This window comes from Podarcis melisellensis (genome assembly GCF_964234715.1).
Source record: "Podarcis melisellensis genome assembly, chromosome: 9".
Classification (NCBI taxonomy): Eukaryota; Metazoa; Chordata; class Lepidosauria; order Squamata; family Lacertidae; genus Podarcis; species Podarcis melisellensis.
Window position 1 is genome coordinate 59,697,428 of NC_138541.1, and position 22,904 is coordinate 59,720,331.

General features: G+C 43.6%; 2 protein-coding genes across 7 annotated transcripts in view; one reads left to right on the forward strand and one right to left on the reverse strand.

Moving 5' to 3' along the window:
* Nucleotides 1-259: 259 nt before the first annotated feature.
* CHRNA9 (cholinergic receptor nicotinic alpha 9 subunit) lies at nt 260-21,844 on the reverse strand. 4 transcript variants are annotated; one of them, XM_081924557.1, is made up of 8 exons: nt 21,644-21,844; nt 16,073-16,120; nt 13,703-13,908; nt 11,735-12,122; nt 10,125-10,270; nt 7,243-7,397; nt 4,640-5,172; nt 260-1,700 (listed from the first exon to the last, which is right to left on the reverse strand). In XM_081924557.1, exons 4-8 carry the CDS (start codon nt 11,790-11,792, stop codon nt 1,129-1,131), a joined length of 1,464 nt encoding a protein of 487 aa, XP_081780683.1. In that variant the 5' UTR covers nt 11,793-12,122; nt 13,703-13,908; nt 16,073-16,120; nt 21,644-21,844; the 3' UTR covers nt 260-1,128. The 4 variants fall into 4 exon arrangements, with proteins under 4 accessions (XP_081780683.1, XP_081780684.1, XP_081780686.1 ...); XM_081924558.1 differs by lacking the exons at nt 16,073-16,120; nt 21,644-21,844 and adding an exon at nt 14,025-14,077; XM_081924560.1 differs by lacking the exons at nt 16,073-16,120; nt 21,644-21,844 and having other exon boundaries at nt 4,640-4,750; nt 5,000-5,172; nt 13,703-14,050.
* The window catches only part of LOC309377412 (uncharacterized protein), a 48,814-nt gene continuing 46,192 nt past the window's right edge, over nt 20,283-22,904 (forward strand). For 2 of the 3 annotated variants that reach the window (XM_081924657.1, XM_081924658.1), the window contains exon 1: nt 20,283-20,714. In XM_081924657.1, coding sequence (XP_081780783.1) covers nt 20,391-20,714 — 324 coding nt within the window. In that variant the 5' untranslated portion in view covers nt 20,283-20,390. The remainder of the gene's footprint in view (nt 20,715-22,904) is intronic. The other variant, XR_014171528.1, reaches the window with a different exon arrangement.

A 22,904-nucleotide genomic window follows, 5' to 3' on the forward strand; every position in this document is an offset into this window, starting at 1 on the left:
CGTTACATAATTCACTTTAAATACTTGTGGGTTGCACCCTCACACATGTTGGGTTGCACATGAGTTGCCACTCTCCATGATCTGGAGAGAGGCATAAGGAGAAAAATGAAAAAAGGATAGAGAGAGGGGAGAGGGGAAAGGACAGCAGAGAAAAAAGGAAAAGAATGAAAGAAGAGCTAGACAAATTCAAGCAGGACCAAAAAAATTTAAAAGGAGTTGATGTTGCAAGCTGTTAGTTTAAAAGTTAACCTTAAATCTATAAAATTCCAAAAGGTTGCTGGTTTAAAAGGCATTGCTTTTTATTATGTTTATTTTTACATTAACTATACAAACAAGTAACAAGGGGCAAGAGACAAGATTAATCTAAGCATCTTTCATAGCTATCATAATTGGACGATGAGATGTCAAGCTGATGAATGTGGATATGTGCAATAATAGAATCATAGAACCCACTCAATGCAAGAATTCATTATGTTATTTATCAGACCTGCTCTCTCCAATGAGCTCGAGCTTAACGTACAGTCATCTAATTTTATCCTGACCACCACCGCGAGAGAGAATGAGATAGGGACTTGCACGAAACCGAGAGAGAATGAGGGATAGAAACTTGCACGAAACCATCTAACAAGCTCAGTGAAGGAGAGAGAGAGAGAGAGAGAGAGAGAGAGAGAGAGAGAGAGAGAGAGAGAGAGAGAAATAGACAGACAGACAGACAGATAGACAGACAGACAGGTACATATAGAGATCAGCCTCCTTGATCCAGGTCTAAGACTCTGTCCTTGACCAAACTGGTTTTTGTTGGAGATAATTGGACTTCTATAGTTCCTTTCTTCCTTTCAGGAAGTGTCCATCACAGTAGGGAAAACTATAAGCATATGCACTTTTGTTCTGTACTCATTTACCTGGAAGGAAGTACCGTGCAGTTTATTTCCAAGTCAGGTGCGGTTCAGATCGCAGACCTTCATCCTGAAAGCACATGTTTTGTCCCCACGTGGAATTGGAGAAGACTCGATAAGAATGAAGTTCTAGGGTTGGGAGAGACACGTCATCCACTTTCATCACGGGCGAAGCTCTTTTAATATAACATAGGGGCATTTGAGGAATATGCGGCCCTGGTTGCATTTCTCCTTAAAGTGCTTTGCCAATGACCAAAACGCTCATGAAAAAGACCATGATGAAAAAGATCCACATGAAGAATCTGTCCATCACTTTGGCTACCTTCTTCCACTCCACTCCTTTGGCGTGGTTGGCTTTGTGGCGTCTCACGCAGCTAGCGATATACTCAATATTCTTGATCAGGATTCTGTAGCAGGAACAGCAACTAACAATATCCCTGGCATTTTCACCCGGGACTCCACTGCCGTCACAAACATCATCTGGGGGCTTCTTTTTGAGGTCACAGCTGCTGTGTTGGATCTTGGCAAGTGGCCTCCTCGTCCCTTCGTATCTGCCTTGGTCTTTTCGACAAGCGCTATCCGTCTTTTCCAGCTTTGGGTCCCGCTCTTTGACACGTTGCAAACTTGTGCAGTTTTCGCCAACGTCATAAACGAAGAAGATCTTTGACATGTAGTCCAAGATGACCACCCTCGCCCACTGTGGGACAGGCTTGGCTCCTGATCCACAGTAATGGATATTCATTATAATGATGGTCAGTGCTGTGGATGCTGTGATCATTGTCATAGTAGCAATGTAATATTTACCTATGAGGTGAGGGGGAAAGACGGCTCAAATGCTTGAATTAACGACAACAAGCAATCAAGGGGGGAATTGAACACTGCGCTGTTCTAGATGTTTATTGCTTATTTTATTACGTTTCTGTCCCTTTCCTCCAAGGAGCTCAAAGTGGTATAGGGTCACAAAATCATAGAACTGTAGAACTGAAAGGGAACACAAGGGTCATCTAGTCCAGTGTTTCCCAACCTTGTGCCTCCAGATGTTTTTGGCCTACAACTCCCATCATCCCTAGCTAGCAAGACCAGTGGTCAGGGATGATGGGAATTGTAGTTCAAAAACAGCTGGAGGCACAAGGTTGGGAAACACTGATCTAGTCCAACCCCCTGCAATCTTCACCCAACGTGGGGCTTGAACCCATGACCCTGGGCTATCCCAGGACATGTTTCCTTCTGTGGTAAAAAAAGGGTAAAAGGTAAAGGACCCCTGGACAGTTAAGTCCAGTCAAAGGTGACTATAGGGTTTCAGCACTCATCTTACTTTTCAGGCCGAGGGAGTTGGCGTATGTCCACAGACAGCTTTCCAGGTCAGCAGGACCAAACTGCTTCTGGCATGACGGAACACCACGCCAAATGCCATTTACCTTCCTGCCACAGAGGTACCTATTTATCTACTTGCACTGGTGTGCTTTCAAACTGCTAGGTTGGCAGGAGCTGGGACAGAGCAACGGGAGCTCACCCCATCGCAGGGATTCGAACCGCCCACCTTCTGATTGGCAAGTCCTTGGCTCTGTGGTTTAACCCACAGCACCAACTGCGTCCCCACTTAGTTGAATACTACCCTTTAATTACTAGCTAACAGGAACAGTGGTCAGGGATGATGGTAATTGTAGTCCCAAACATCTGGAGGGCCGGAGTTTGCCTATGCCTGCCCAAGAGGCTCAGTGGTTTAGACCACAGCATCACCCGCCACCCACTTTACCTTTCCTTCTGTGAAAGCATCTCTGCTGGTCCAACAAAACAAACTCCCCTCTCCTCCACATGAGTACTGTTCTAAGGGATCTCCTGACCCCATCCCCAGAGGCGCTTGGAGAGGGGAATGCCCCATTGTGCCAGCAGAAGTCCTTGTGTGGGCTTTCCCTAGGAGGACCAGGTAGCTGAATCTGGCCCCGTATCAGAATGGTCCGAAGCAGAATCCAATGTTACGATCATGTTCATGACAACCAGAGCTGGCAGTGAATTTGGTGGACATCATTACAAGACGCGGGTGGAGCTGTGGGTTAAACCATAGAGCCTAGGACTTGCCGATCAGAAGGTTGGCGGTTCGAATCCCCGCAACGGGGTGAGCTCCCGTTGCTCGGTCCCTGCTCCTGTCCACCTAGCAGTTCGAAAGCACGTCAAAGTGCAAGTAGATAAATAGGTACTGCTCTGATGGGAAGGTAAACGGCATTTCCGTGTGCTGCTCTGGTTCGCCAGAAGTGGCTTAGTCATGCTGGCCACATGACCCGGAAGCTGTACGCCGGCTCCCTCAGCCAGTAAAGTGAGATGAGCGCCGCAACCCCAGAGTCGGTCACGACTGGACCTAATGGTCAGGGGTCCCTCTACCTTATTACAAGACATTAGCATCATTGAAAGGACCACATTTCCTTTTGTCTAGGGAATCTGTCCATATGTGAACTATCACTTGCACAAAAAATTGCCTTATGGCAATCAAACAAAAGGGCTCTTCGTTCATCACTCTGTCTCCAAAAGTGGCCAGGTAGACCCTGTAGGTTTGTTTTCTACAAAATCAATATTGCCCTTCGTCAATACTTCCAAAGCACTGTAAAGCATGCTAAGACAAATAGCATACAACAAGCAACAGCACGGAGAGAGTCTTTGCCCAGAGTTGAATTTAATGTTGCACTATGACAATTGTCCTGTCTGGCAACGCTATGCGCCAGTCTGAGGGTTCTCCCAATCCTTCGGAGTAGATTTGGGTGAGGTGGGGGGCATTGCGAGGGAGATGGGGAAGTGCACTAATTTGAATCCTTGGGCCGACTTTCAGCAGCAGAACAACTTAGTTGACTCCAACTCCCAGTGCCTTAAATGTACCTGGGTTGGCACCAGGCATACTCCCCAGGGAAGGAATCACTGCTTCATAGCCCCAAAGTTATCATTTCAGGATGCACCTTAGGCATTCAGACAAAGCACCACCAGCTCTGCAAGGCCAAACATAGGGGATGAGGAAGAAGGCAGGACTAAGTTTTATTTCTTATCCTATCAGCTCAGAGGCATCCTCTGCAGCCCCCTCCCCACAATGGCACATTGTAGCTGGACTTGTTGGGATAATTATCCCATTAAATACGAGATTGTTATTTTGCAATGCATTGTACCAAATGTTAGGGTTGTGTCACGTTTGAGGAACTTAAAGAAATGCATAGCACAGACTAAATCTTGCTTAAAGTAGAACCATCAAAATCAATGGGACTTAAGCTACGTTTTGCCACATTCTATCCAATAAGGTGAAATGAATTGGATATGTAAGTTTATTTATTGTATGAAAGGTTCTTGACATCTTAGCCTAAAGACTACGTTTGGCTTTGAGTTGCAGCAAAGGAGGTGAGTTTGGTGTCATCACATACAGTGGTACCTTGGTTTTTGAACAACTTAGTTGTCGAACAAATCGGCTCCCGAACGTCGCAAACCTGGAAGTACGTGTTCCAGTTTGTGAACATTTTTCAGAAGCCGAACATCCGACGCGGCTTCCGCTTGAGTGCAGGAGGCTCCTGCAGCCAATCGGAAGGCGTGCCTTGGTTTTCGAACGGGTTCATGAGCCGAACAGACTCCTGGAATGGATTAAGTTTGAGTACCAAGGTACCCCTTTATTCTGGAGGGGCTGGCTTGCTCCATAGCAGGCAACAAGATCATCAAATAAAGGACCCCTCACAGCTCAATTACATAAAAAGTATAAACGCTCAGATACCTACCGATCAAGGGCACATTTTCAGAAGGAGGCATGCTCTCCGCAACCATTAGCTGAAACACGGTCAGGGCAAGCAGAACAGTGACCCCCAGAGACACTTTTTCTCCAGAGTCTGCTGGGAGGTAGAATCCCAGTGGAGCCAGAAAAGATATCAACAGACAAGGAAGCAGCAGGTTAAATATATAGAAAGATGATTTCCTTTTCAAAATAAGGGTGAATGTAACATCTGGATAAGGTTCTGAGCAGCAGCCATAAGTTATCACATTTCTAACAGCCGGCATGCCGTGAATCTCCCACTCCACGTCTTCTATAAAGTCTGAGAGGTCGCCGCTGTCTAAAGAATTGAAAATATCTACCTGATTACCATTGTAGGTCCAAGAGCCAAAGGTTAGGTTGCACTCCTGGCTATCGAAGGGGAAGTAAGATACATCCACCACACATGAGCTTTTTGTTATAGCCGGTGAATCCCAAGTAATCTTGCCATCATGCCTCAATACAATGTTAGTGTTCACGGGCTCGGAAAAGTCATCATCAGCCCTAAAACAACAACAACAACACCATAAACACATATAAAACAATAAGTATATTCAGATAAATCACCTTGTCGCAGGGATTCGAACCGCCGACCTTCAGATCGGCAAGCCCAAGAGGCTTAGTGGTTTAGACCACAGCACCACCCTCCCATAGCTCCCAGTACGTTTCCAAGCACAATTCAAAGTGTTGGTGTTGACCTTTAAAGCCCTAAACGGCCTCGGTCCAGTATACCTGAAGGAGCGTCTCCACCCCCATTGTTCTGCCCGGACGCTGAGGTCCAGCGCCAAGGGCCTTCTGGTGGTTCCCTCATTGCGAGAAGCAAAGCTACAGGGAACCAGGGAGGGGGCCTTCTGGGTAGTGGCACCTGCCCTGTGGAATGCCCTCCCATCAGATGTCAAAGAGATAAACAACTACCTGACATTCAGAAGACATCTTAAGGCAGCCCTGTTTAGGGAAGTTTTTAACGTGTGACATCTTAGTGTATTTTTGGTCTTTGTGGAAACCGTACAGAGTGGCTGGGAAAACCCAGCCAGATGGCCGAGGTACAAATAATAAAATTATTATTATTATTATTATTATTATTATTATTATAACAGCACAAGACAGGCTCGAAGGAGATGGAAGCCACAAGCTCCCAGTTCACATCTCAGCTCACCTATAATTTTACTAAAGCAGGCTTCACACATCTTGCATAAAGTGCTTTTGAGCCTCTGTCCCACTGTGAGCTGCATGTGCGAAAGGCAGAACCACAGTTTTAAATGTGCTTAATAGCAGATTTTTAAATTGATTGAAGATGTATGAAGCTGAACAAGCAACCACATTTTACTTTTACGTGAGAGGGTTTTAAGCCGAGGTTGAATGGCCATCTGTCATGGATGCATTAGTTGAGATTCCTGAACTGCAGGTTGTTGGACTAGATGACCGTTGGTGTTCCTTCCAACTCTACCATTCTGTGATTCTAATTATGCTTCATAAATACTAAGGATAACATCAACAACATAAAGGTAAAGGTAAAGGGACCATTAGGTCCAGTTGTGACCGACTCTGGGGTTGCACGCTCATCTCTCTCTATAGGCCGAGGGAGCCGGCATTTGTCCACAGACAGCATGTTATGTAGCCAGCATGACTAAGCCGCTTCTGGCAAACCAGAGCAGCACATGGAAATGCCATTTACCTTCCTGCCGAAGCGGTCCCTATCTATCTACTTGCACTTTGACGTGCTTTCGAACTGCTAGGTTGGCAGGAGCAGAGACCGAGCAACGGGAGCTCACCCCGTCGCGGGGATTCGAACTGCCAACCTTCTGATCGGCAAGTCCTAGGCTCTGTGGTTTAACCCACAGAGCCACCTGTGTCCCTTATCAACAACATACTGCCCACATAAAAGACAATATATACTTTAAAGGTGTTTAGAGTTTGAATACCTTCTGAATGACTTTACTCAAGAGTCAATATTGGAATGAAATGGCCAGTGTGTGAATTGTCATTGATCTACCTTAACAAACAAATTCAAAACATGACACGCCTGGCTGTCTGCCAGAGCATGAGAGAGCTTTTCCTTAGCACTTTTGAAACTGTGGCATTCAGACACCTTTCGGTATAGACACATGCAATTTTCACATCCTTTTTCTTACGTAGATGAAAGAGAAAATATTCTACGTGTCCACAACCTACCCAGTGACTAGGGATGTCTGATGGAAGTAACACAAGTGTTGTAAAATAACCTAGATTTCCTGTCAAAGGAAACAAAAGCTTGGGGCAAGTGAAGATTTCATGAGTTGATCATTCAACCAGATGAAAGGTGACCGTAGCTGGCTTTTTGGCCCTAAGCTCACAAGATCATTTGAAACTAGAACTACTTTTTGTCGGACAATTTGTGTTTCCAAATGCCTGGCGGTCCCCTCTTCCTGACTGCAAAATGGATGCAATTTACAAAATCTATCACTTTCCCCAGGCAACTTCTCTCTGCAAGCTGGCCCCAGATCCTTCATTTCCCCCACCAATGAATACATAAATAAGCATAGCGCTAGATTCTTGCTTGTACATTTGTAAGAAACCTTCCCAGGCCAGACTTACTTGTTATAAAGGACAATGTCCGGTCTCCATACCAGATTGCTGGGGATTCGGATAGAATCCAACCCATCATATTCATCCTTGTCCCACTTCAAATAGGCATCATACCACGTTTGTCGAATCCATAGGTAGGCGGTCAAAATTTGGTTTCTCTCATCCTGGAATATGATAGGAGGCCTAAACTTAGGAACATAGGAAGCAGTCTTATACAGAATCAGACCATATATTGTCCACCCCAAGGGTGGGCAACCTGTGACCCTCCAGGTATTTCTGGACTACAACTCCCATCATGCTTGACAATGGGCTATGCTGGATGAGGATGATGAGAGCTGAGAACCCAAAAACATGTAAGGAGCCATAGGTTGTGCTCCCCTGATAAACAGTATCTCAAAGTCCTGTCTGGAGATGTCCGGGATTAGCAATAGATATCGCTCATAACAGATATGGAAGCGTGAGAATGATTGTGGAATATGGATATAAAATTTAGTGATGTATGGGAGTGAGAGCTGGACCATAAAGAAGGCTGATCGCCGAAGAATTGATGCTTTTGAATTCTGGTGCAGGAGGAGACTCTGGAGAGTCCCATGGACTGCAAGAAGAGCAAACCTATCCATTCTGAAGAAAATCAGCCCTGAGTGCTCACTGGAAGGACAGATCCTGAAGCTGCTGCTCCAATACTTTGGCAACCTCATGAGAAGAGAAGACTCCCTGGAAAAGACCCTGATGTTGGGAAAGATGGAGGGCACAAGGAGAAGGGGACGACAGAGGACAAGATGGTTGGACAGTGTTCTCGAAGCTACCAGCATGAGTTTGACCAAACTGCGGGAAGCAGTGGAAGACAGGAGTGCCTGGCGTGCTCTGGTCCATGGGGTCGCGAAGAGTCGGACACAACTAAATGACTAAACAACAACAACAAATGGTTTAAGAGAAAATTATATGAAAATGATAAATCAATGATGTATCTAACTCCAAGCAAACTGGCAAAAATTTATAAATCTAAATCAAACCAATGCTGGAAATGTAAAGAGAAAGAAGGTTTTTTTTATCATATGTGGTAGTCTTGCAGTAAGGTTAAAATTTATTGGGAAATGATATATAATGAATTGAAAAGGATGTTCAAAATAACTTTTATAAAAACCATAACCCAGAAGCTTTTCTTTGGGGAATTATAGGGAAAGAACTACCTAAATTGTATAGAAATTGATTTATGTATGCTACTATAACAGCAAGAATCTTACTTGTCCCAAATCGGAAAGAAGCAGAAGTCCCAGAAAAAGAAGAACGGATACAAAAACTTATGGAATATGCAGAAATGGTGAAATTACTGGAAGAAAAAGAAATCAAGATAACAAACGTTTTATAAAATAAGAGAAATTGCTTATTGAATATTTACAGATAAATTGTAAACAGATAAGAACATTGGCAGGATGAATGTAATAATGTGCAGTTTTATAAGAGTATATATTTACAGCTGATAAATAAATGAGCAAGTTAAATGAACTTGGCCATGCAGAAGATATAAACAATAATAATTTAAGGAACCGCAGAAGGAGGGGGAAGGAAGACAAAATTTGGAAATGTTAAGTTGATTGTAAAATAACCAAATGTGTAAAATTGAAAAATATAAATAAAAAACTAATTAAAAAAGGAGATGTCCAGAATTAAAGCTGAGACATTTTGCATGTGCTTTGACAATCAGCTAAAGCTTCTCGCACGAACATGTCTGCAAGTCAACACATCCAGAAGGTTATTTTGGAACATGCTGTAGATCTAAAAGTGAATGTACTGCTCTGTGGCAACACACAGAGCTGATTCACAGAAAAGTTGACATAGTTAGAACCTCGGTGACATAATTATAGATTGTGCTTTCTTTGTCACGTCATGATGGCAGTTTTCCATCATGCATCGGCACAGTGGGTGGCTGCAGCAGTCCTAGTTTCCTGGAATTATTAAAATATGCATCTGCAAAGACCTTTGTGGTCTGCTTACATTTTTTGGGTGTTCATAAAAACAGAGCTCAGCAGTATCTTCAGTCATATATATTGCTTTGCTTAAGTCAGATTTTGCTTTTTGTTTAGGACTGCAACTGGGGTGGGGATGATAGGAGTTGTGGTTTAAAACATCCGAAAGGGACCAGGTTGGCAAAGTTTGGGCTAGGTTTACTGAGCCCCCCTGACACACTGATTTCAACAGGATGTAGGCATGACTAACTGAGACAGAAGGGAAGGAGTTCCACAATCTGCCCCACCGATATAATTAGAATACCCATATTCTTCTCAGATTGCACCCCAAGGAAGGAATATGGGGCAAACGGGGCAGAGAGAATCCTCTTTAGATTGTGATCAATATATATTTCTGTGTTGGCCCGATATAATCACGTAACAAAAAACATTAACTCACTTGTAGCTCAACTACTGCTTCTTATCTTAAGGAGTGTCTTAATTGTCTACATGGGGAAATGAAAACTGGAGTGCATTACTAACATTGATACAGGATTTTTTTTTATTCTATTTCTTAGACACCCTTTGTCATAAGGCCTCAGGGCAGGGGTTATAACAATAGTATGTATGTTCAATTATGATTAAAAAAACAAATAGAGTATTGTGGTTAGAACCATAAACCAGGCAGCTCAAGGATGATAAGCGCGTTACAGATCCTAACAAAATCCAATGTAAGTTTCAGCCTGTAATTCCCTTTTAGTGAGTCAGAGAAGGAACCATGGGATTTTAGCAAAAAAAAAGAGAGAATCAAGCCATATCACAGTCTTCCTTCAAGTATGCAGAAGCAGCGAGACAAAAACAAAAGTCCTTAAGCCTCTGCAATTCAAAACTGACAGACAAGATCAGGGGCTTTCCATCTGTAGAATATAGACCTCTTTTACTTACCATATCCTTTATTTGGGAGAGAGTGATCTGAAGAGTGACATTCAGTACGCTGTCTGTATCTTCCACTGGTCTGAGAGCATTTGAATAGTCTTCAAAGAGCTCATTAAAGAGCATTTGAGCATATTTCCCTTGTGCTGCCTTAGCAACTGTATAAAACAGATATATTCAATTTTACATTGTCCACTGTAAACTTACTTGGCTTCTGACTTCCAGAGCCACACAAGCCGATTTTGATATTTGCAGTAGTATATTATACATTTTAAAAGGCAAGGTTGGTTGATGGGGATAGTTTGTTAAGCACTTGGTGGGGAAATGTAAACCAGCTGCAAGTCAAGGGACCCTGGAAACTGTAGTTCAATAACGGGGCTGGGATTGCTAAAAAAGAATTATTTGCACCTCCCAAAAATACAGCATGCCCAGAGTTCTTTAAAAGGAAACCATGAAGGTTAAACTTCAGGTGCTAAAACTCTGTCCTAACCCCGTTTCTTTCCATGAGACTATGCTGCCATGTAGAAGCACCCTCCTAGTTTCCTAGAATTATTAAAATATGCATTTGTATCTCTGCATATGGAAATTGTTGAGAATCTGTAGCAGGGTTGCCATACCCTAACCCCGTCTCTCTCTCTCTCTCCAGTGCTTTTTTCTGTGAGGATGCAGAGGTAAACATACCCCTAAACATTTTGTGAGTCTAAGTTTGGCCTCGTTGAGGGGCAGTATTTCAATATGAGTAGGAAAATGAGAGTACCCCTAAACATTTTTTAGAAGAAAAAGCTCCCTCCCTCCCTCCCTCCCTCCCTCTCTCTCTCTCTCTCTCTCTCTGTATGTAAAATTTTCTGTTTTGCAATTTAGAATATTCATTTAGACAACTTTAAAATATCAGTGACCTTCCCTTCTTCTCTTTCCTTGGTTCATTCTGTATAGCATAAATCCCTGCATATTTTATATAAACTAAACCATTCAGTATTCCACTGTTACATCCATCAAAACTTATTTACACTGTTGAATTTATCTTACTGCTGCCAATGTTTTCAGGTGTACACAATTCTCCCCCATTATATTCAATAAACATTTTCCAATCTTCTTTAAATGAATGTTCTTCTTGTTCTCTTATTCTATAAGTTGGATCTGCAAGCTGCGAATATTCCTTCAGTTTAAGTTGTCATTCTTCTTTGATTAGGACATCTCCCGTTTTTCCATTTTGGGGCTAACAAAACACAGGCCGCTGTAGTGGCATACATAAATAACCTCTTCTGACACCTGGGAATTTCAGTCTGAATTGTCCCCAACGAAAAGGACTCTGGTTGTTGTTTTTTGGAAAGGTGCTTTTAAACATTTTTTCCAATTCATTATAAATTATTTCCCAATACTTTTTTACCCTTCTACAGGCCCACTACTTATGAAAGAACATTCCCTCCACCTCATTGCTAACCCTGTTTCTTTCCATGAGACTATGCTGCCATGTAGTGACACCCTCCTAGTTCCCTAAAATTATTAAAATTATGCATCTCCATCTCTGCATACTGAAATTGTTGGGAGTCTGTAGCAGGGTTGCCATATTTCAACCCTAACACCCTCCTTCATGCCTCCCTGCTATGGAAAAAGTCTCTTACCATGAAGCATTCCCACTGCAAAAACCAGGGAGAGGCAAAAGGCAAAGCTGAGCTTCATTGTGGAGAAGCTTTGCTCCTCTGGCTGTAGACAAAAATATATATCCCAAGCCGTTCTCTAGGTGAAAACATTCATTCCCAGGGCAACCTCATACGGAGAGCATAAAAGCAATAGACTCTGCCATACTTCTTCCCGCTTCTTCCCGCAGCTATAGTCAGGGTGGCATCGTCTTCTAGAGCTCCAACGATCATCAGTCACCCTCTGTTTTCTCATGGCCCTTACAGATCTGGTAACCTGAGAATGACGTGCCAGGTGACAGAGGTGAAGGGATATCACCACAAAACTATTCCGCCAGAACTCCTCTAAGCCCTTGCTGCTCACATTTCTTCTCTGCAAATAAAACCACAAAAGTAAGAATCAGCACCAGCTCTGTTCCTACCTATTTTCCGTCTATCACCTGCCTCAACGCATACAGCTGCCCGAGAGATTCTGCCTCTTCCAAAGGATGGCATTGGGGCTCCGTTGTTATATTTTCATATTTGCAAGCCAATATATAATTTCTACAATATTTTTCCTAGGGAGTATCCCCACCCTATGACCTGTGTCACTGATTTACCGACCATACGAACATGGGCAACATATTGGTGCATATTTGGCAAAGTTGTTGCACTTATATTTACAAAATAAGGATAAACTTTTGTCTAAAATGTATAATTTTCTACTAGAATGGGAAACAAAAACGAGCTTGTTAAAACTCCAGTGACACACTCGGCAATAGATATAAAACACAATATAAATCTCAACCTCTTGGAGAAACTCTGGAAAAGTGACCTGAAATTTACTGCATGTTATTCATGGAAAGAGAATTATTCAAAAATGATTCATAAATGGTACTTAACTCCGAGTAGGTTGGCTAAGAATTATAAAAGAGAATCAGATATGTGTTGGAGGTGTAAAGAAGCTGAGGGAACTTTTTTTCATGTGTGGTGGACATGTAAAAAGGTAAAAGTGTATTGGGAAATGATTTATAATGAATTGGGGGGAGGGGATGTTTAAAACTACTTTCCCCAAAAAACAAAATCCTTTTTGTTGGGGATAACCCAGACTGAAATTCCTAGGTATCAGAGTATGTTATTTATGTATGCATAATGCATAAATGATCTATGGGAAATCTATATAAGTGCCGTACATCCATATTTTATGAGCCAAACGCATCTGTTTTTAAATCAGGCCACTACACACATTGTTGTTGTGTTGTTGTTTAGTCATTTAATCGTGTCCGACTCTTCGTGACCCCATGGACCAGAGAACGCCAGGCACTCCTGTCTTCCACTGCCTCCTGCAGCTTGGTCAAATTCTTGTTGGTAGCTTCGAGAACACTGTCCAACCATCTCATCCTCTGTCGTCCCCTTCTCCTTGTGCCCTCCGTCTTTCCCAACATCAGGGTCTTTTCCAGGGAGTCTTCTCTTCTCATGAGGTGGCCAAAGTATTGGAGCCTCAGCTTCAGGATCTGTCCTTCCAGTAAGCACTCAGGGCTGATTTCCCTAAGAATGGATAGGTTTGATCTTTTTGCAGTCCATGGGACTCTCAAGAGTCCCCTCCAGCACCATAATTCAAAAGCATCAATTCTTCGGCGATCAGCCTTCTTTATGGTCCAGCTCCCACTTCCATATATCACTACTGGGAAAACCATAGCTTTAACTATACGGACCTTTGTTAGCAAGGTGATGTCTCTACTTCTTAAGATGCTGTCTAGTTTATGAGGCCACACATTATGAGGCCACAAATACATATCTGACCATATCATGTCCATTCACAAAATGCTTAGGGGTATGCATACCCCTGCGTATCCCCCAGAAAAAGCACTGTACTTATGTATGTTAACTTGTGCAATTACCAACATTTATCCTATATTTGAGACCTTAGAATTCCTATAACAATAGAAACAGGGACAAACGGTTAAAAGTGACCTGTCTTGCATTTGGGGCCTAGTTTGTGGCGCAAACCATCCTTTGGTGAATATTTCTCTTGGAAGCGCAGAATCTAGCAGCAGAGCATGCAACATTTGTGTTTTTTCATCTTGAAGCAGCAGGGAGGTATAAAGCGGTTCTGTGGATCATCGGAACCGATTGTGTACTACCTCACAGGGTCGTTGTTGCAAGGCGGCGCTGAGCTCCTCGCAGGAAGGAAGGGATACCGATGGGAAACATTAAGAAAGACCAGCAAGAAGTTGTTATCTGCATTTCCTGTCGTGGGACAGAGATGCTTACCAGGTGAGTTACTGATGCTTACCTGTTGGCAGGAGGAGGATGGAGCAACTGACCCATCAGGAAGTTAACTACTACTGTCCATGTTATGTACTGAAGTTCTCTCCCTGGGCATACAGGGGGATACTGTAGTTATGCAAATGAAGGATCGAAAGTGACGTTCAGTGATTGGATAGTTTGTATGCAAATGAAGGATCGAAAGTGACATTCAGTGATTGGATAGTTCTAGAAAGTTGCTACAGTAACGCTGTACTGGAGCTCTATATAAGCAGGCTGACTGAGCCCTTTTCAGTTCTGTTGTGGCCTCTGAATAAAGAAGAGCTGTTTGAAGAATCGCTGTGTTATTTGATATGTTCATGCACAACTTAACAGTCCACTACTGCTGGATTTTGATATGCTTTTAGGTGTACATTTAAGTAAGGCGGTCATAAAGATCTCCAGGCTGTGTGTTCGCAAATGAATGAATAAGTAAATAAATAAATTTTAATGTCCTGGGAAATCCGGACGTATGGTTCTCCGCTCGCCACTCTCAGAAACAGCAAGGGCAAGGGAAGTGGCAGAGGAAAGGGTTAAAACAAAGCACCGCCTCCATCCAACCAACCGGCTCGCGAGCACCCGGCACGTCACCACCACTACCAAGCGCAGGCGCGGGAGGGCAGGCTCTGTGACATCACGCGCCGCACTCTCCCACGCAGGAGAGGGGGGGTGCGCCGCCGCGAGGTTTCCCGCCAGAAAGCCGCCGAGCTTCTCGAGCTTTTGCCGCGCATGCGCCCACGCTGCCGTCGCCTCTCGAGTTCGCTTGGCGGAGGGGGGAAACCCACCTCTCCGCGCGTGCGCAAAATCTTCCTGCGCGTGCGGGAAAAGGGGAAGCGGAGAATTTTGCGCGCGCGCTGTTCGAGGGAGCGCGAAGGATATTGGACTTCGTTTTATTGACTTGTGCTGCCTCAAATGGGAAGGCTGAGTCGCTGTGCTCCACAGAAAATGTACGTACTGAGGTGGAGGAAAGCTGAGCTGTGAGACTCCTTGCCACAAGTAAAACACTGGCGAAGAATGTAGCCCTTTCCAAAGGTTGATTTGATGATGATGATGATGATTATAATAATTATAATTTATTTATACCCCCCTCCCCGAATCTGGCTGGGTTGCCCCAGCCACTCTGAGCTGCTTACAACACACGTTAATATAAAAAACATAATAATAAAACAATATACACACACACATATATACACAGAATGGTAAAATGTGTGTGTGTGGGTGTATGTGTGTGGGTGTATATGTATAATTTATATATTAGATAAAAATAATAAGCATCAGACATCAATATTAATAATTAGATCCTAAGTTAAAAGTCACAATACCTGTAAAATAAACAATGATCAAGATCAAATAAAGCACTATTCTAGGGCTGCCATACATCCTGATTTTCCAGAATATGTCCTGGAATTCACCTCAGAAAATGCAAACTTCACAGGTACTTAATATTAAATGTAAGAGGCCTGGGTGGATCAATTCCCTCTGTCTTCCATGTACAGTGGTACCTCCAGTTATGAACTTAATTCATTCCGGTGGTCCATTCTTAACCCGAAACCGTTCTTAACCTGAGGCATGCTTTCACTAATGGGGCCTCCCGCTGCCGTCATGCCACCAGCGCACGACTTCCGCTCGCATCCCGGGGCAAAGTTCACTACCAGGAGACCTACTTCCGGGTTAGCGGAGGTCGTTACCCAAAGCGTTCGTAAGGAGGACAGTACGTAACCTGAGGTTCCACTGTACATTTTGGGCAGGGCAGAAGTTGTTTTCTGTCACCATGCAAATAGCATGCGGACTGAGCCAGCAGAGCTCCTATGCTCAGAAACCGGGTAGCCCAAATGCCTTCTATTCTAATAAAATACAATGATGATGCATTTATTGTTGGAAAACCATGGAAGTCTCCAAAAGGTGAGAAATAAAACTTGGCACAGGGTTACGATGATACACTGCAAACTCAAAGCACTGGATTTTTCATATAGACCTCAAACGTAGTTCAGTCTAGTGCAAAAGCAGGTTGGTGAATGTGATGGTTCATACACTAACGGAAATAGTCTAACCACAGAGATGTTTTTCTTTCTATGCCGGAAACACCTGCTTATAAAAGAAAAGAAGAAAACACAGTTCAGTCAAACTCTGTAGGAAAGAAACAGAATAATCCTCCTCCTGCAAATTTCTTTAAAATTAGATTGAATCTGCATGGTTGATTTCAACCAGAATCCCCTAACTGAAATGTTTCACACATGGAGGAAACAGAAGCCGTCTTATTCATAGGCAAGCATGTTTGTTGTTTCACATGTAGCACAGTCCTTTAAAACTTGACTTATTCCTAAATAAGACTGCAATGGGTGGACACTACAAAAACTTGCACTAATAAGAGCAATAAACACCCATACACAATAAACAGCCATATGGAAGCATCCATCATTAGAAAGTGCTGTTGCTGCTGTTGCTGCTGCTGCTGCTGCTGCTGCTGCTGCTGCTGTTAGTCACCAGTCTGCTACCCATCTGACTGGTTACAGATAGGTAGCCGTGTTGGTCTGCCATAGTCAAAACAAAACAAAAAGATACACAGAGTGTGTATCTGAAGAAGTGTGCATGCACACGAAAGCTCATACCAAGAACTAACTTAGTTGGTCTTTAAGCTGCTACTGGAAGGAATTTTTATTTTATTTTATTTTATTTTTGCCATCTGACTAGGTTACCCCAGCCACTCTGGGTAGCTCCCAACCAAATATTAAAAACAACAAAGCATCAACCATTAAGAATTTCCCTGTACTGCTTTCAGATGTCTTCTAAAAGTCATAAAGTTATTTATCTGTTTGACATCTGATGGAGGGCGTTCCACAGGGTGGGTGCCACTACTGTGAAGGCCCCCTGCCTGGTTCCCTATAACTTCACTTCTTGCAGGGAGGGAACCACCAGACGGCTCTTGGAGCTGGACCTCAGTGTCTGGGCTGAATGATGGGGGTGGAGACGCTGCTTCACGTATACTGGGCTGAGGACATTTAGGGCTTTAAAGGTCAGCACCAACACTTTGAATTGTGCTCAGAAACGTACTGGGAGCCAATCTAGATACTTTGGGACCAGTGTTGTGGTCCTGGCGACTGCTCCCAGTCACCAGTCTAGCTGCCACATTCTGGATTAGTTGTCGTTTCTGAGACACCTTCAAAGGTAGCCCCACATAGAGCGCGTTACAGTAGTCCAAGCAGGAGATAACCAGAGCATGTACCACTCTGGTGAGAAAATACGCAGGCAGGTAGGGTCTCAGCTGGCGTACCAGGTGGAGCTGGTAGATTGCTGCCCTGGATGCAGGAGTAACCCATGAAAGCTGTGAGTCCATCATGACTCCCTGGTCTCCCTGTGCACCTGGTCCCTTAGGGGCACGGTTACCCCATTCATGACCAGGGAATCCCTCATACCTGCCTGCCCCCTTTCCCCCAGAAACAGTACCTCTGTTCTGTTTGGATTCAACCTCAATCCATGATCCACCATCCATCCTCCAACTGCATCCAGACACTCACACAGGATGTTCAGCATTCTCACTGGTTCTGATTTAAACAAGAGGTAAAGCTGGGTATCATCCGCATACTGATGAACACCCAGCCCAAACCCTCTGATGATCTCTCCCAGCGGCTGCATGTAGATGTTGAAAAGCATGGAGTGGAGGACGGAACCCTGAGGCACCCCACAAGTGAGAGCTCAGGGGCCTGAACCCCCAACATCACCTTCTGGACACGGCCCAGGAGGAAGGAGCGGAACCACAGTATAACAGTACCCCTAGCTCCCCTAGACAGTCCCAACAAAAGAAGAATGGATACAAAAACTTTCAGAATACACAGAAATAGTGAAACATAGCAGAGAAATAAATCAAGGTAACAAACTTTTTAAAGAATGGAAATGGTTTGTTGAATATTTACAAACAAACTGTAAACAGATAAGAACATTGGTGGGATTATTGTAATAACCTGCAGTTTTATAAGAGTATACATTTAAAGTAGATGAATAAAGGATTAAGTTAAGTTAATTTGGAATATACAGAAAATCTAAAAAATAAATTTAAGGAACCGCAGAAAGAGGGGGAAGGAAGTCGAGTTTTGAAATGTTAAAAGCATTGTAAAATTATTGAAATGTATAAAATTGAAAATCATTGATAAATATTAAAAAGAAAAGAAAAGAAGGATACCATGGTTGATGGTATCAAAAGCCGCTGATTTCCACCTCTGTCCCTAGCCTGCCAAAGATCACTGACCAGCACGACCAAGGTGGTTTCAGTCCCATGATGATGCCTGAATCCCAGCTGAAAAGGATCCAAATGGTCCACATCCTCCAGATGTGCCTGGAATTGTTCAGTGATCACCCTGCTCATTCACCTTCCCTGGGAATGGGAGATTTGACACCCACTGGTGCCTTCCAGCCCACTGTTTGAGAAACACTCCTACAAGTCATTTTAGGTGGTTCACTTTTATGGAAGTCACATTGCTTATTGGTTTATGTCAAGTATCCTACCCCCTCCCCATCAGACATAAATTCTCATCTTTAGGTGGTAGAATATAGTTTATCTCCAATTATAATCTCAAGGATGGCTACATTTGGCATTCTTTGATGCAAACCAATATTATAGGTCCATTGGGAAAAATCCAACAGCCACAGCAGGATTTTGTTAAGGTCAACCAAAATGTCAAAATGAGATGAGCAATCTTTCAGATTACTCAGAGCTTTATCAAAACTCGGGAAGTGTGGGGGAGAGAGCAAGATAGGCTTGATGGAAAGCCCCTAAGTCAGTTTTAAGAGAGAAAGAGAAAGCAGAAGGAATTGTGTTGACTTAGAATAGCCTCTGCTAGGTGCTAAACTTAAAGTTTTGGGTTGTCACATGCATGCTTGCATGCAAATAGTCTGTGCCTTTAATAGCTATATAGCAGGCAGAACCCAATAGATAGAGATTTTCCTATGCCAACACTCAAACCATGATAAACTTCACCTATTCTTCTTTTAAGAAATGAATTGAGTATTCAACATAAACTGCGTAATAGGCAGATTATTATTTTTTAAAAAGCTTCACCTAGGAATTTCTGCCCGTGTTCTGCTTATGCTGAATGAGCAATTCTTTATGTAAAAAGTGTCAATCCTGTTTAGCTTTGCTATCATTTTTCTAGCAGAGCTCTTTTGAGAGTGGATAAAAACCCTAATTCACTAGTTTGTAGAAATGCAGCAATTGCATTGTCTTAAGCTGTTGAATTTCTGTTGCACATTTGATAAAAACATGGGGACTGGGGAGCAGTCCTCAGAAATTGCTAGACCTAGACCTAGAGGGCACAATTGTCATTCTGTTGTTTTGCACTTAAAAATTAGATAAGAATGAGGTAATCTCCTGCTTCTTTGATTTTATTACAGTACCTGCTGTTGCTCTTAAAAGGATACCTACTCTGCTGTTGCCCTGATAAAAAGATGTTTAAGATAAAGCCAAAACCTCCAGATGTTGCAATTTTTCCTTAAGAGTGAGTTGCACCAACTGCTTGATCATTTTGATTGGCCATTTCTGAAACTTTCCCAACTCTAGAATAGCCTTTTGAGATTTGGGCAAAACTTTATCCAGCATAGAAATGCAAAAAACGGGCGTCTTCCTAAAAAAGCTCAACAACTTTCAGGGTGTCCTGGTTTTTGCAGTATCATCCCTGCACAATTTAAACCGTTTCTGAAAAGACTCATCTTTTCTCAGCCACTTTTATGGAGTGATTCTGGCTGGAGTTTCATTTGGGTACAAAAACTATAGTGCATTTTTTAAACAACAAGAACCAAGTAGTATTATGTTTTCTTTGTTACACTAGGCCAAATGCGGTTTATGGACTGGCTAATTTAAGTGTTTTAAAGGTAGCAAAATTGGTGTCTTGAAATTACAGCGCTGTGGTCTAGACGACTTTAAGTTAAGGAAATCATAGGTGTGAGCCCTACTTGTTTTGAAAAACTTTCATTAGCTGGCTAGTTGGCTGCAGGGGCGAAGCCATCTTAAACAGGGCTGCCATATGTCTGGATATTACCAGGATTTCAAAGGCAGAATTGAAGTCCAGGGGGAATTTCCAAAAGGTAGTTCTTTGTCCTGGATCTTAGGAAAGCATGGTTTTTTTTCTTTTTTTTGTTTTTTCTTTTTTAAAAAGCTAATCAATTTTGGGGTCTTCCTAAAAGAAGCTCAACTTTTGGGGTCTCCTGGTTTTTTACTTTTTGAAATATTGCTTGCCCATTCTGCCTAGTGATTGGCTGAAGTAAGGACTCTCCGTACCTTTCAGCTGCACCCCTTACCTGCACATACTGCTACCTGAGACTGCCGGGAAGATTCAGCCCCAGCTAATGTTTCCAGTGGGCAGGGATGACAGCTGCTTTAGTCCATCGGCTGCTGGAAGTTCACTGGTTCCTGGTCATCCTGGAGAGAGTGTTTCAGTGCCCTCAAGACACAGCACACAGCAGTGGCAAATACATTTCTCACAGAGCTATACTAATGAATGTTGCCTTTCCGGTTTTCCAGGTTAGAAGTGGCCACTCAGGTCAGTGCCGCTCTACGAGAAAAAAGCATTATTTAAAAGAATCCCTGCGCAAAAGGATTTGCAAAAGAGAGGATGCGTCGAATGTAGGGTTGGAAATGATCTCGTCTCTTCTAAACCTCTGCAATGCAGGAATCTCAACTATAAAAAAGGTAAAGGACCCCTGGATGGTTCAGTCCAGTCAAAGGCTACTACAAGGTTGCAATGCTCATCTCGCTTTTTTTAAAAAAAGAAATTATTATTTATATGCTGCCCATCTTGCTGTGTTTCCCCAGCCACTCTGGGTGGCTCCCAACGAAATATTAAAAACACGAGAAACCATCAAACATTAAAAACTTGCCTAAACAGGGCTCCCTTCAGATGTCTTCTAAAAGTCAAATAGTTGTTTATTTCCTCAACATCTGATGGGAGGGCGTTCCACAGGGTGGGTGCCACTACCGAGAAGGCCCTCTGCCTGGTTCCCTGCAACCTCACTTCTCGCAGCAAGGGAACCGCCAGAAGGCCCTTGGAGGTGGACCTCAGTGGGTGGGGGTAGAGCTGAACGATGGGGGTGGAGACGCTCCTTCAGATATACTGGGCTGTTCACGGGGCAGTGCTGGATTAAAGCCTGTGGAGGCCCCTTGGTGGTCAAAATCTGGGTGGGGGCAGGCCTTGTGCGCACGCTGGAATAACATTGAACTAAGAAAGCTTAGAAAATTGTCATTTTCTTTCAAGATCAAATCAATATTATTTTGATCCATTGTTGTGGAACCCCTAAAAAGTGTGGAGCCCATAAGCCAGTGCCTACTTTGCCTGTTTGGTAATCCAGCCCGGCCCCTTTGGCTGCAGGAGAGAGAGAAAACGGAAGTTGAGGGACACCTCCTGATGTGCTGCAGCTGTTCCCCACAATGAAATGGAAGGCTCAACATTTGCCAGGCGCTTTCGGATGCTCAGCAGCCCTGTGTGGTTACAACAACCCTGTAAAGTAGGCCGGTGCTATGTGCTCCCCAAATTGCAGCTGAATCCCTTGCAGATTGGCACCCAACCTCTGCTTAAAAGCCTCCAAGGAAGGAGATTCCACCACCATCCCAGAGAGTCTTACTATCAGAAAGTTCTTCCTAATGTTTAGTCTGAATCTCCTCTCCTGCCCTCCCCTCTGGAGTAGCAGAAAGCAAGCTTGCTCCCTCTTGCAGCCCTCAGATAATGGAAGATGGCTCTTCTCTCAGTCTCCTCTTCTCCAGGTTAAAAATACCTAGCTGCCTCAACCGTTCCTCATGAGGCTTGGTTTCCAGACCCTTCATCATCCTGGTCGCCCTCTGCTCACCTTCAAGCTGCTCAGTATCCTTCCACTAGCCTGCAGTGACTGGCAGCAGCTCTCCAGGGTTTTGGATGGGGGGGGGACATTCCCAGCCCACCCCAGATATGCTGCCCAGGACAGAAGAGCTACACGCAAAGCACATGGTCCAATCCTGCGCTATGGATACCCCTAGCCTGCCTTGAAGGATGTGGGGATGATCTCGGAGCTGGAACTCAGTGTCTGGGCGGAACGATGGGGGTGGAGAAACTCCTTCAGGTATGCAGGGCCAAGTCTGTTTAGAGCTTTAAAGGTCAGCACCAACACTTTGAATCGTGCTTGGAAACGTACTGAGAGCCAATTTAGATCTTTCAGGACCAGTCTTATATGGTCTCGGCAACTGTTCCCAGTCACCAGTCTAGCTGCCGCATTCTGGCTTAGTTGTAGTTCCCAAGTCACCTTCAAAGGTAGCCCCACGTAGAGCGCATTGCAGTAGTCCAAGCAGGAGATAACCAGAGCATGCACCACTCTAGCGAGACAGTCTGTGGGCAGGTAGGTTACCAGAGGGAGTCAGCGTTTGTCCACAGACAGCTTTCCAGGTTATGTGGCCAGCCATTAAAACTGTCTAGGCAGCACACTGGGAAAATGATCTTTGTTCCAATGCAGCAAAGACGTTCTGGTGTTATTATGGCTTGCTGTTTCTCGAATAAGACCTCGTCCTTCCCTCCTAGGAAGGCCAGATGTAAAAGTGGATTGAGTTCTTTCACCTTTCATAAATGGATGTGAGAAATTTTGTGGATTTCCTTCTACACTACTATTAAAGATGGAGGAACCCAGTCTATTCCTTTTCCTGCCTACCAGATGACTATTGAAGCTGAAAAGAGCATCCGAGGTATATACAGTGTGTTAATATGTTAATATGTCATTTATCCAAGGTCGCTCAACACACTTCGTGGCTGTAAGGAATGAGCATGTTGCTTTGAGTTGGGATTTGAACCTAGGCCTCTCCCTGTCCTAAAATCATTGCACAACTTATGATTCTGATATGCCATGTGGATATATCAGGTTG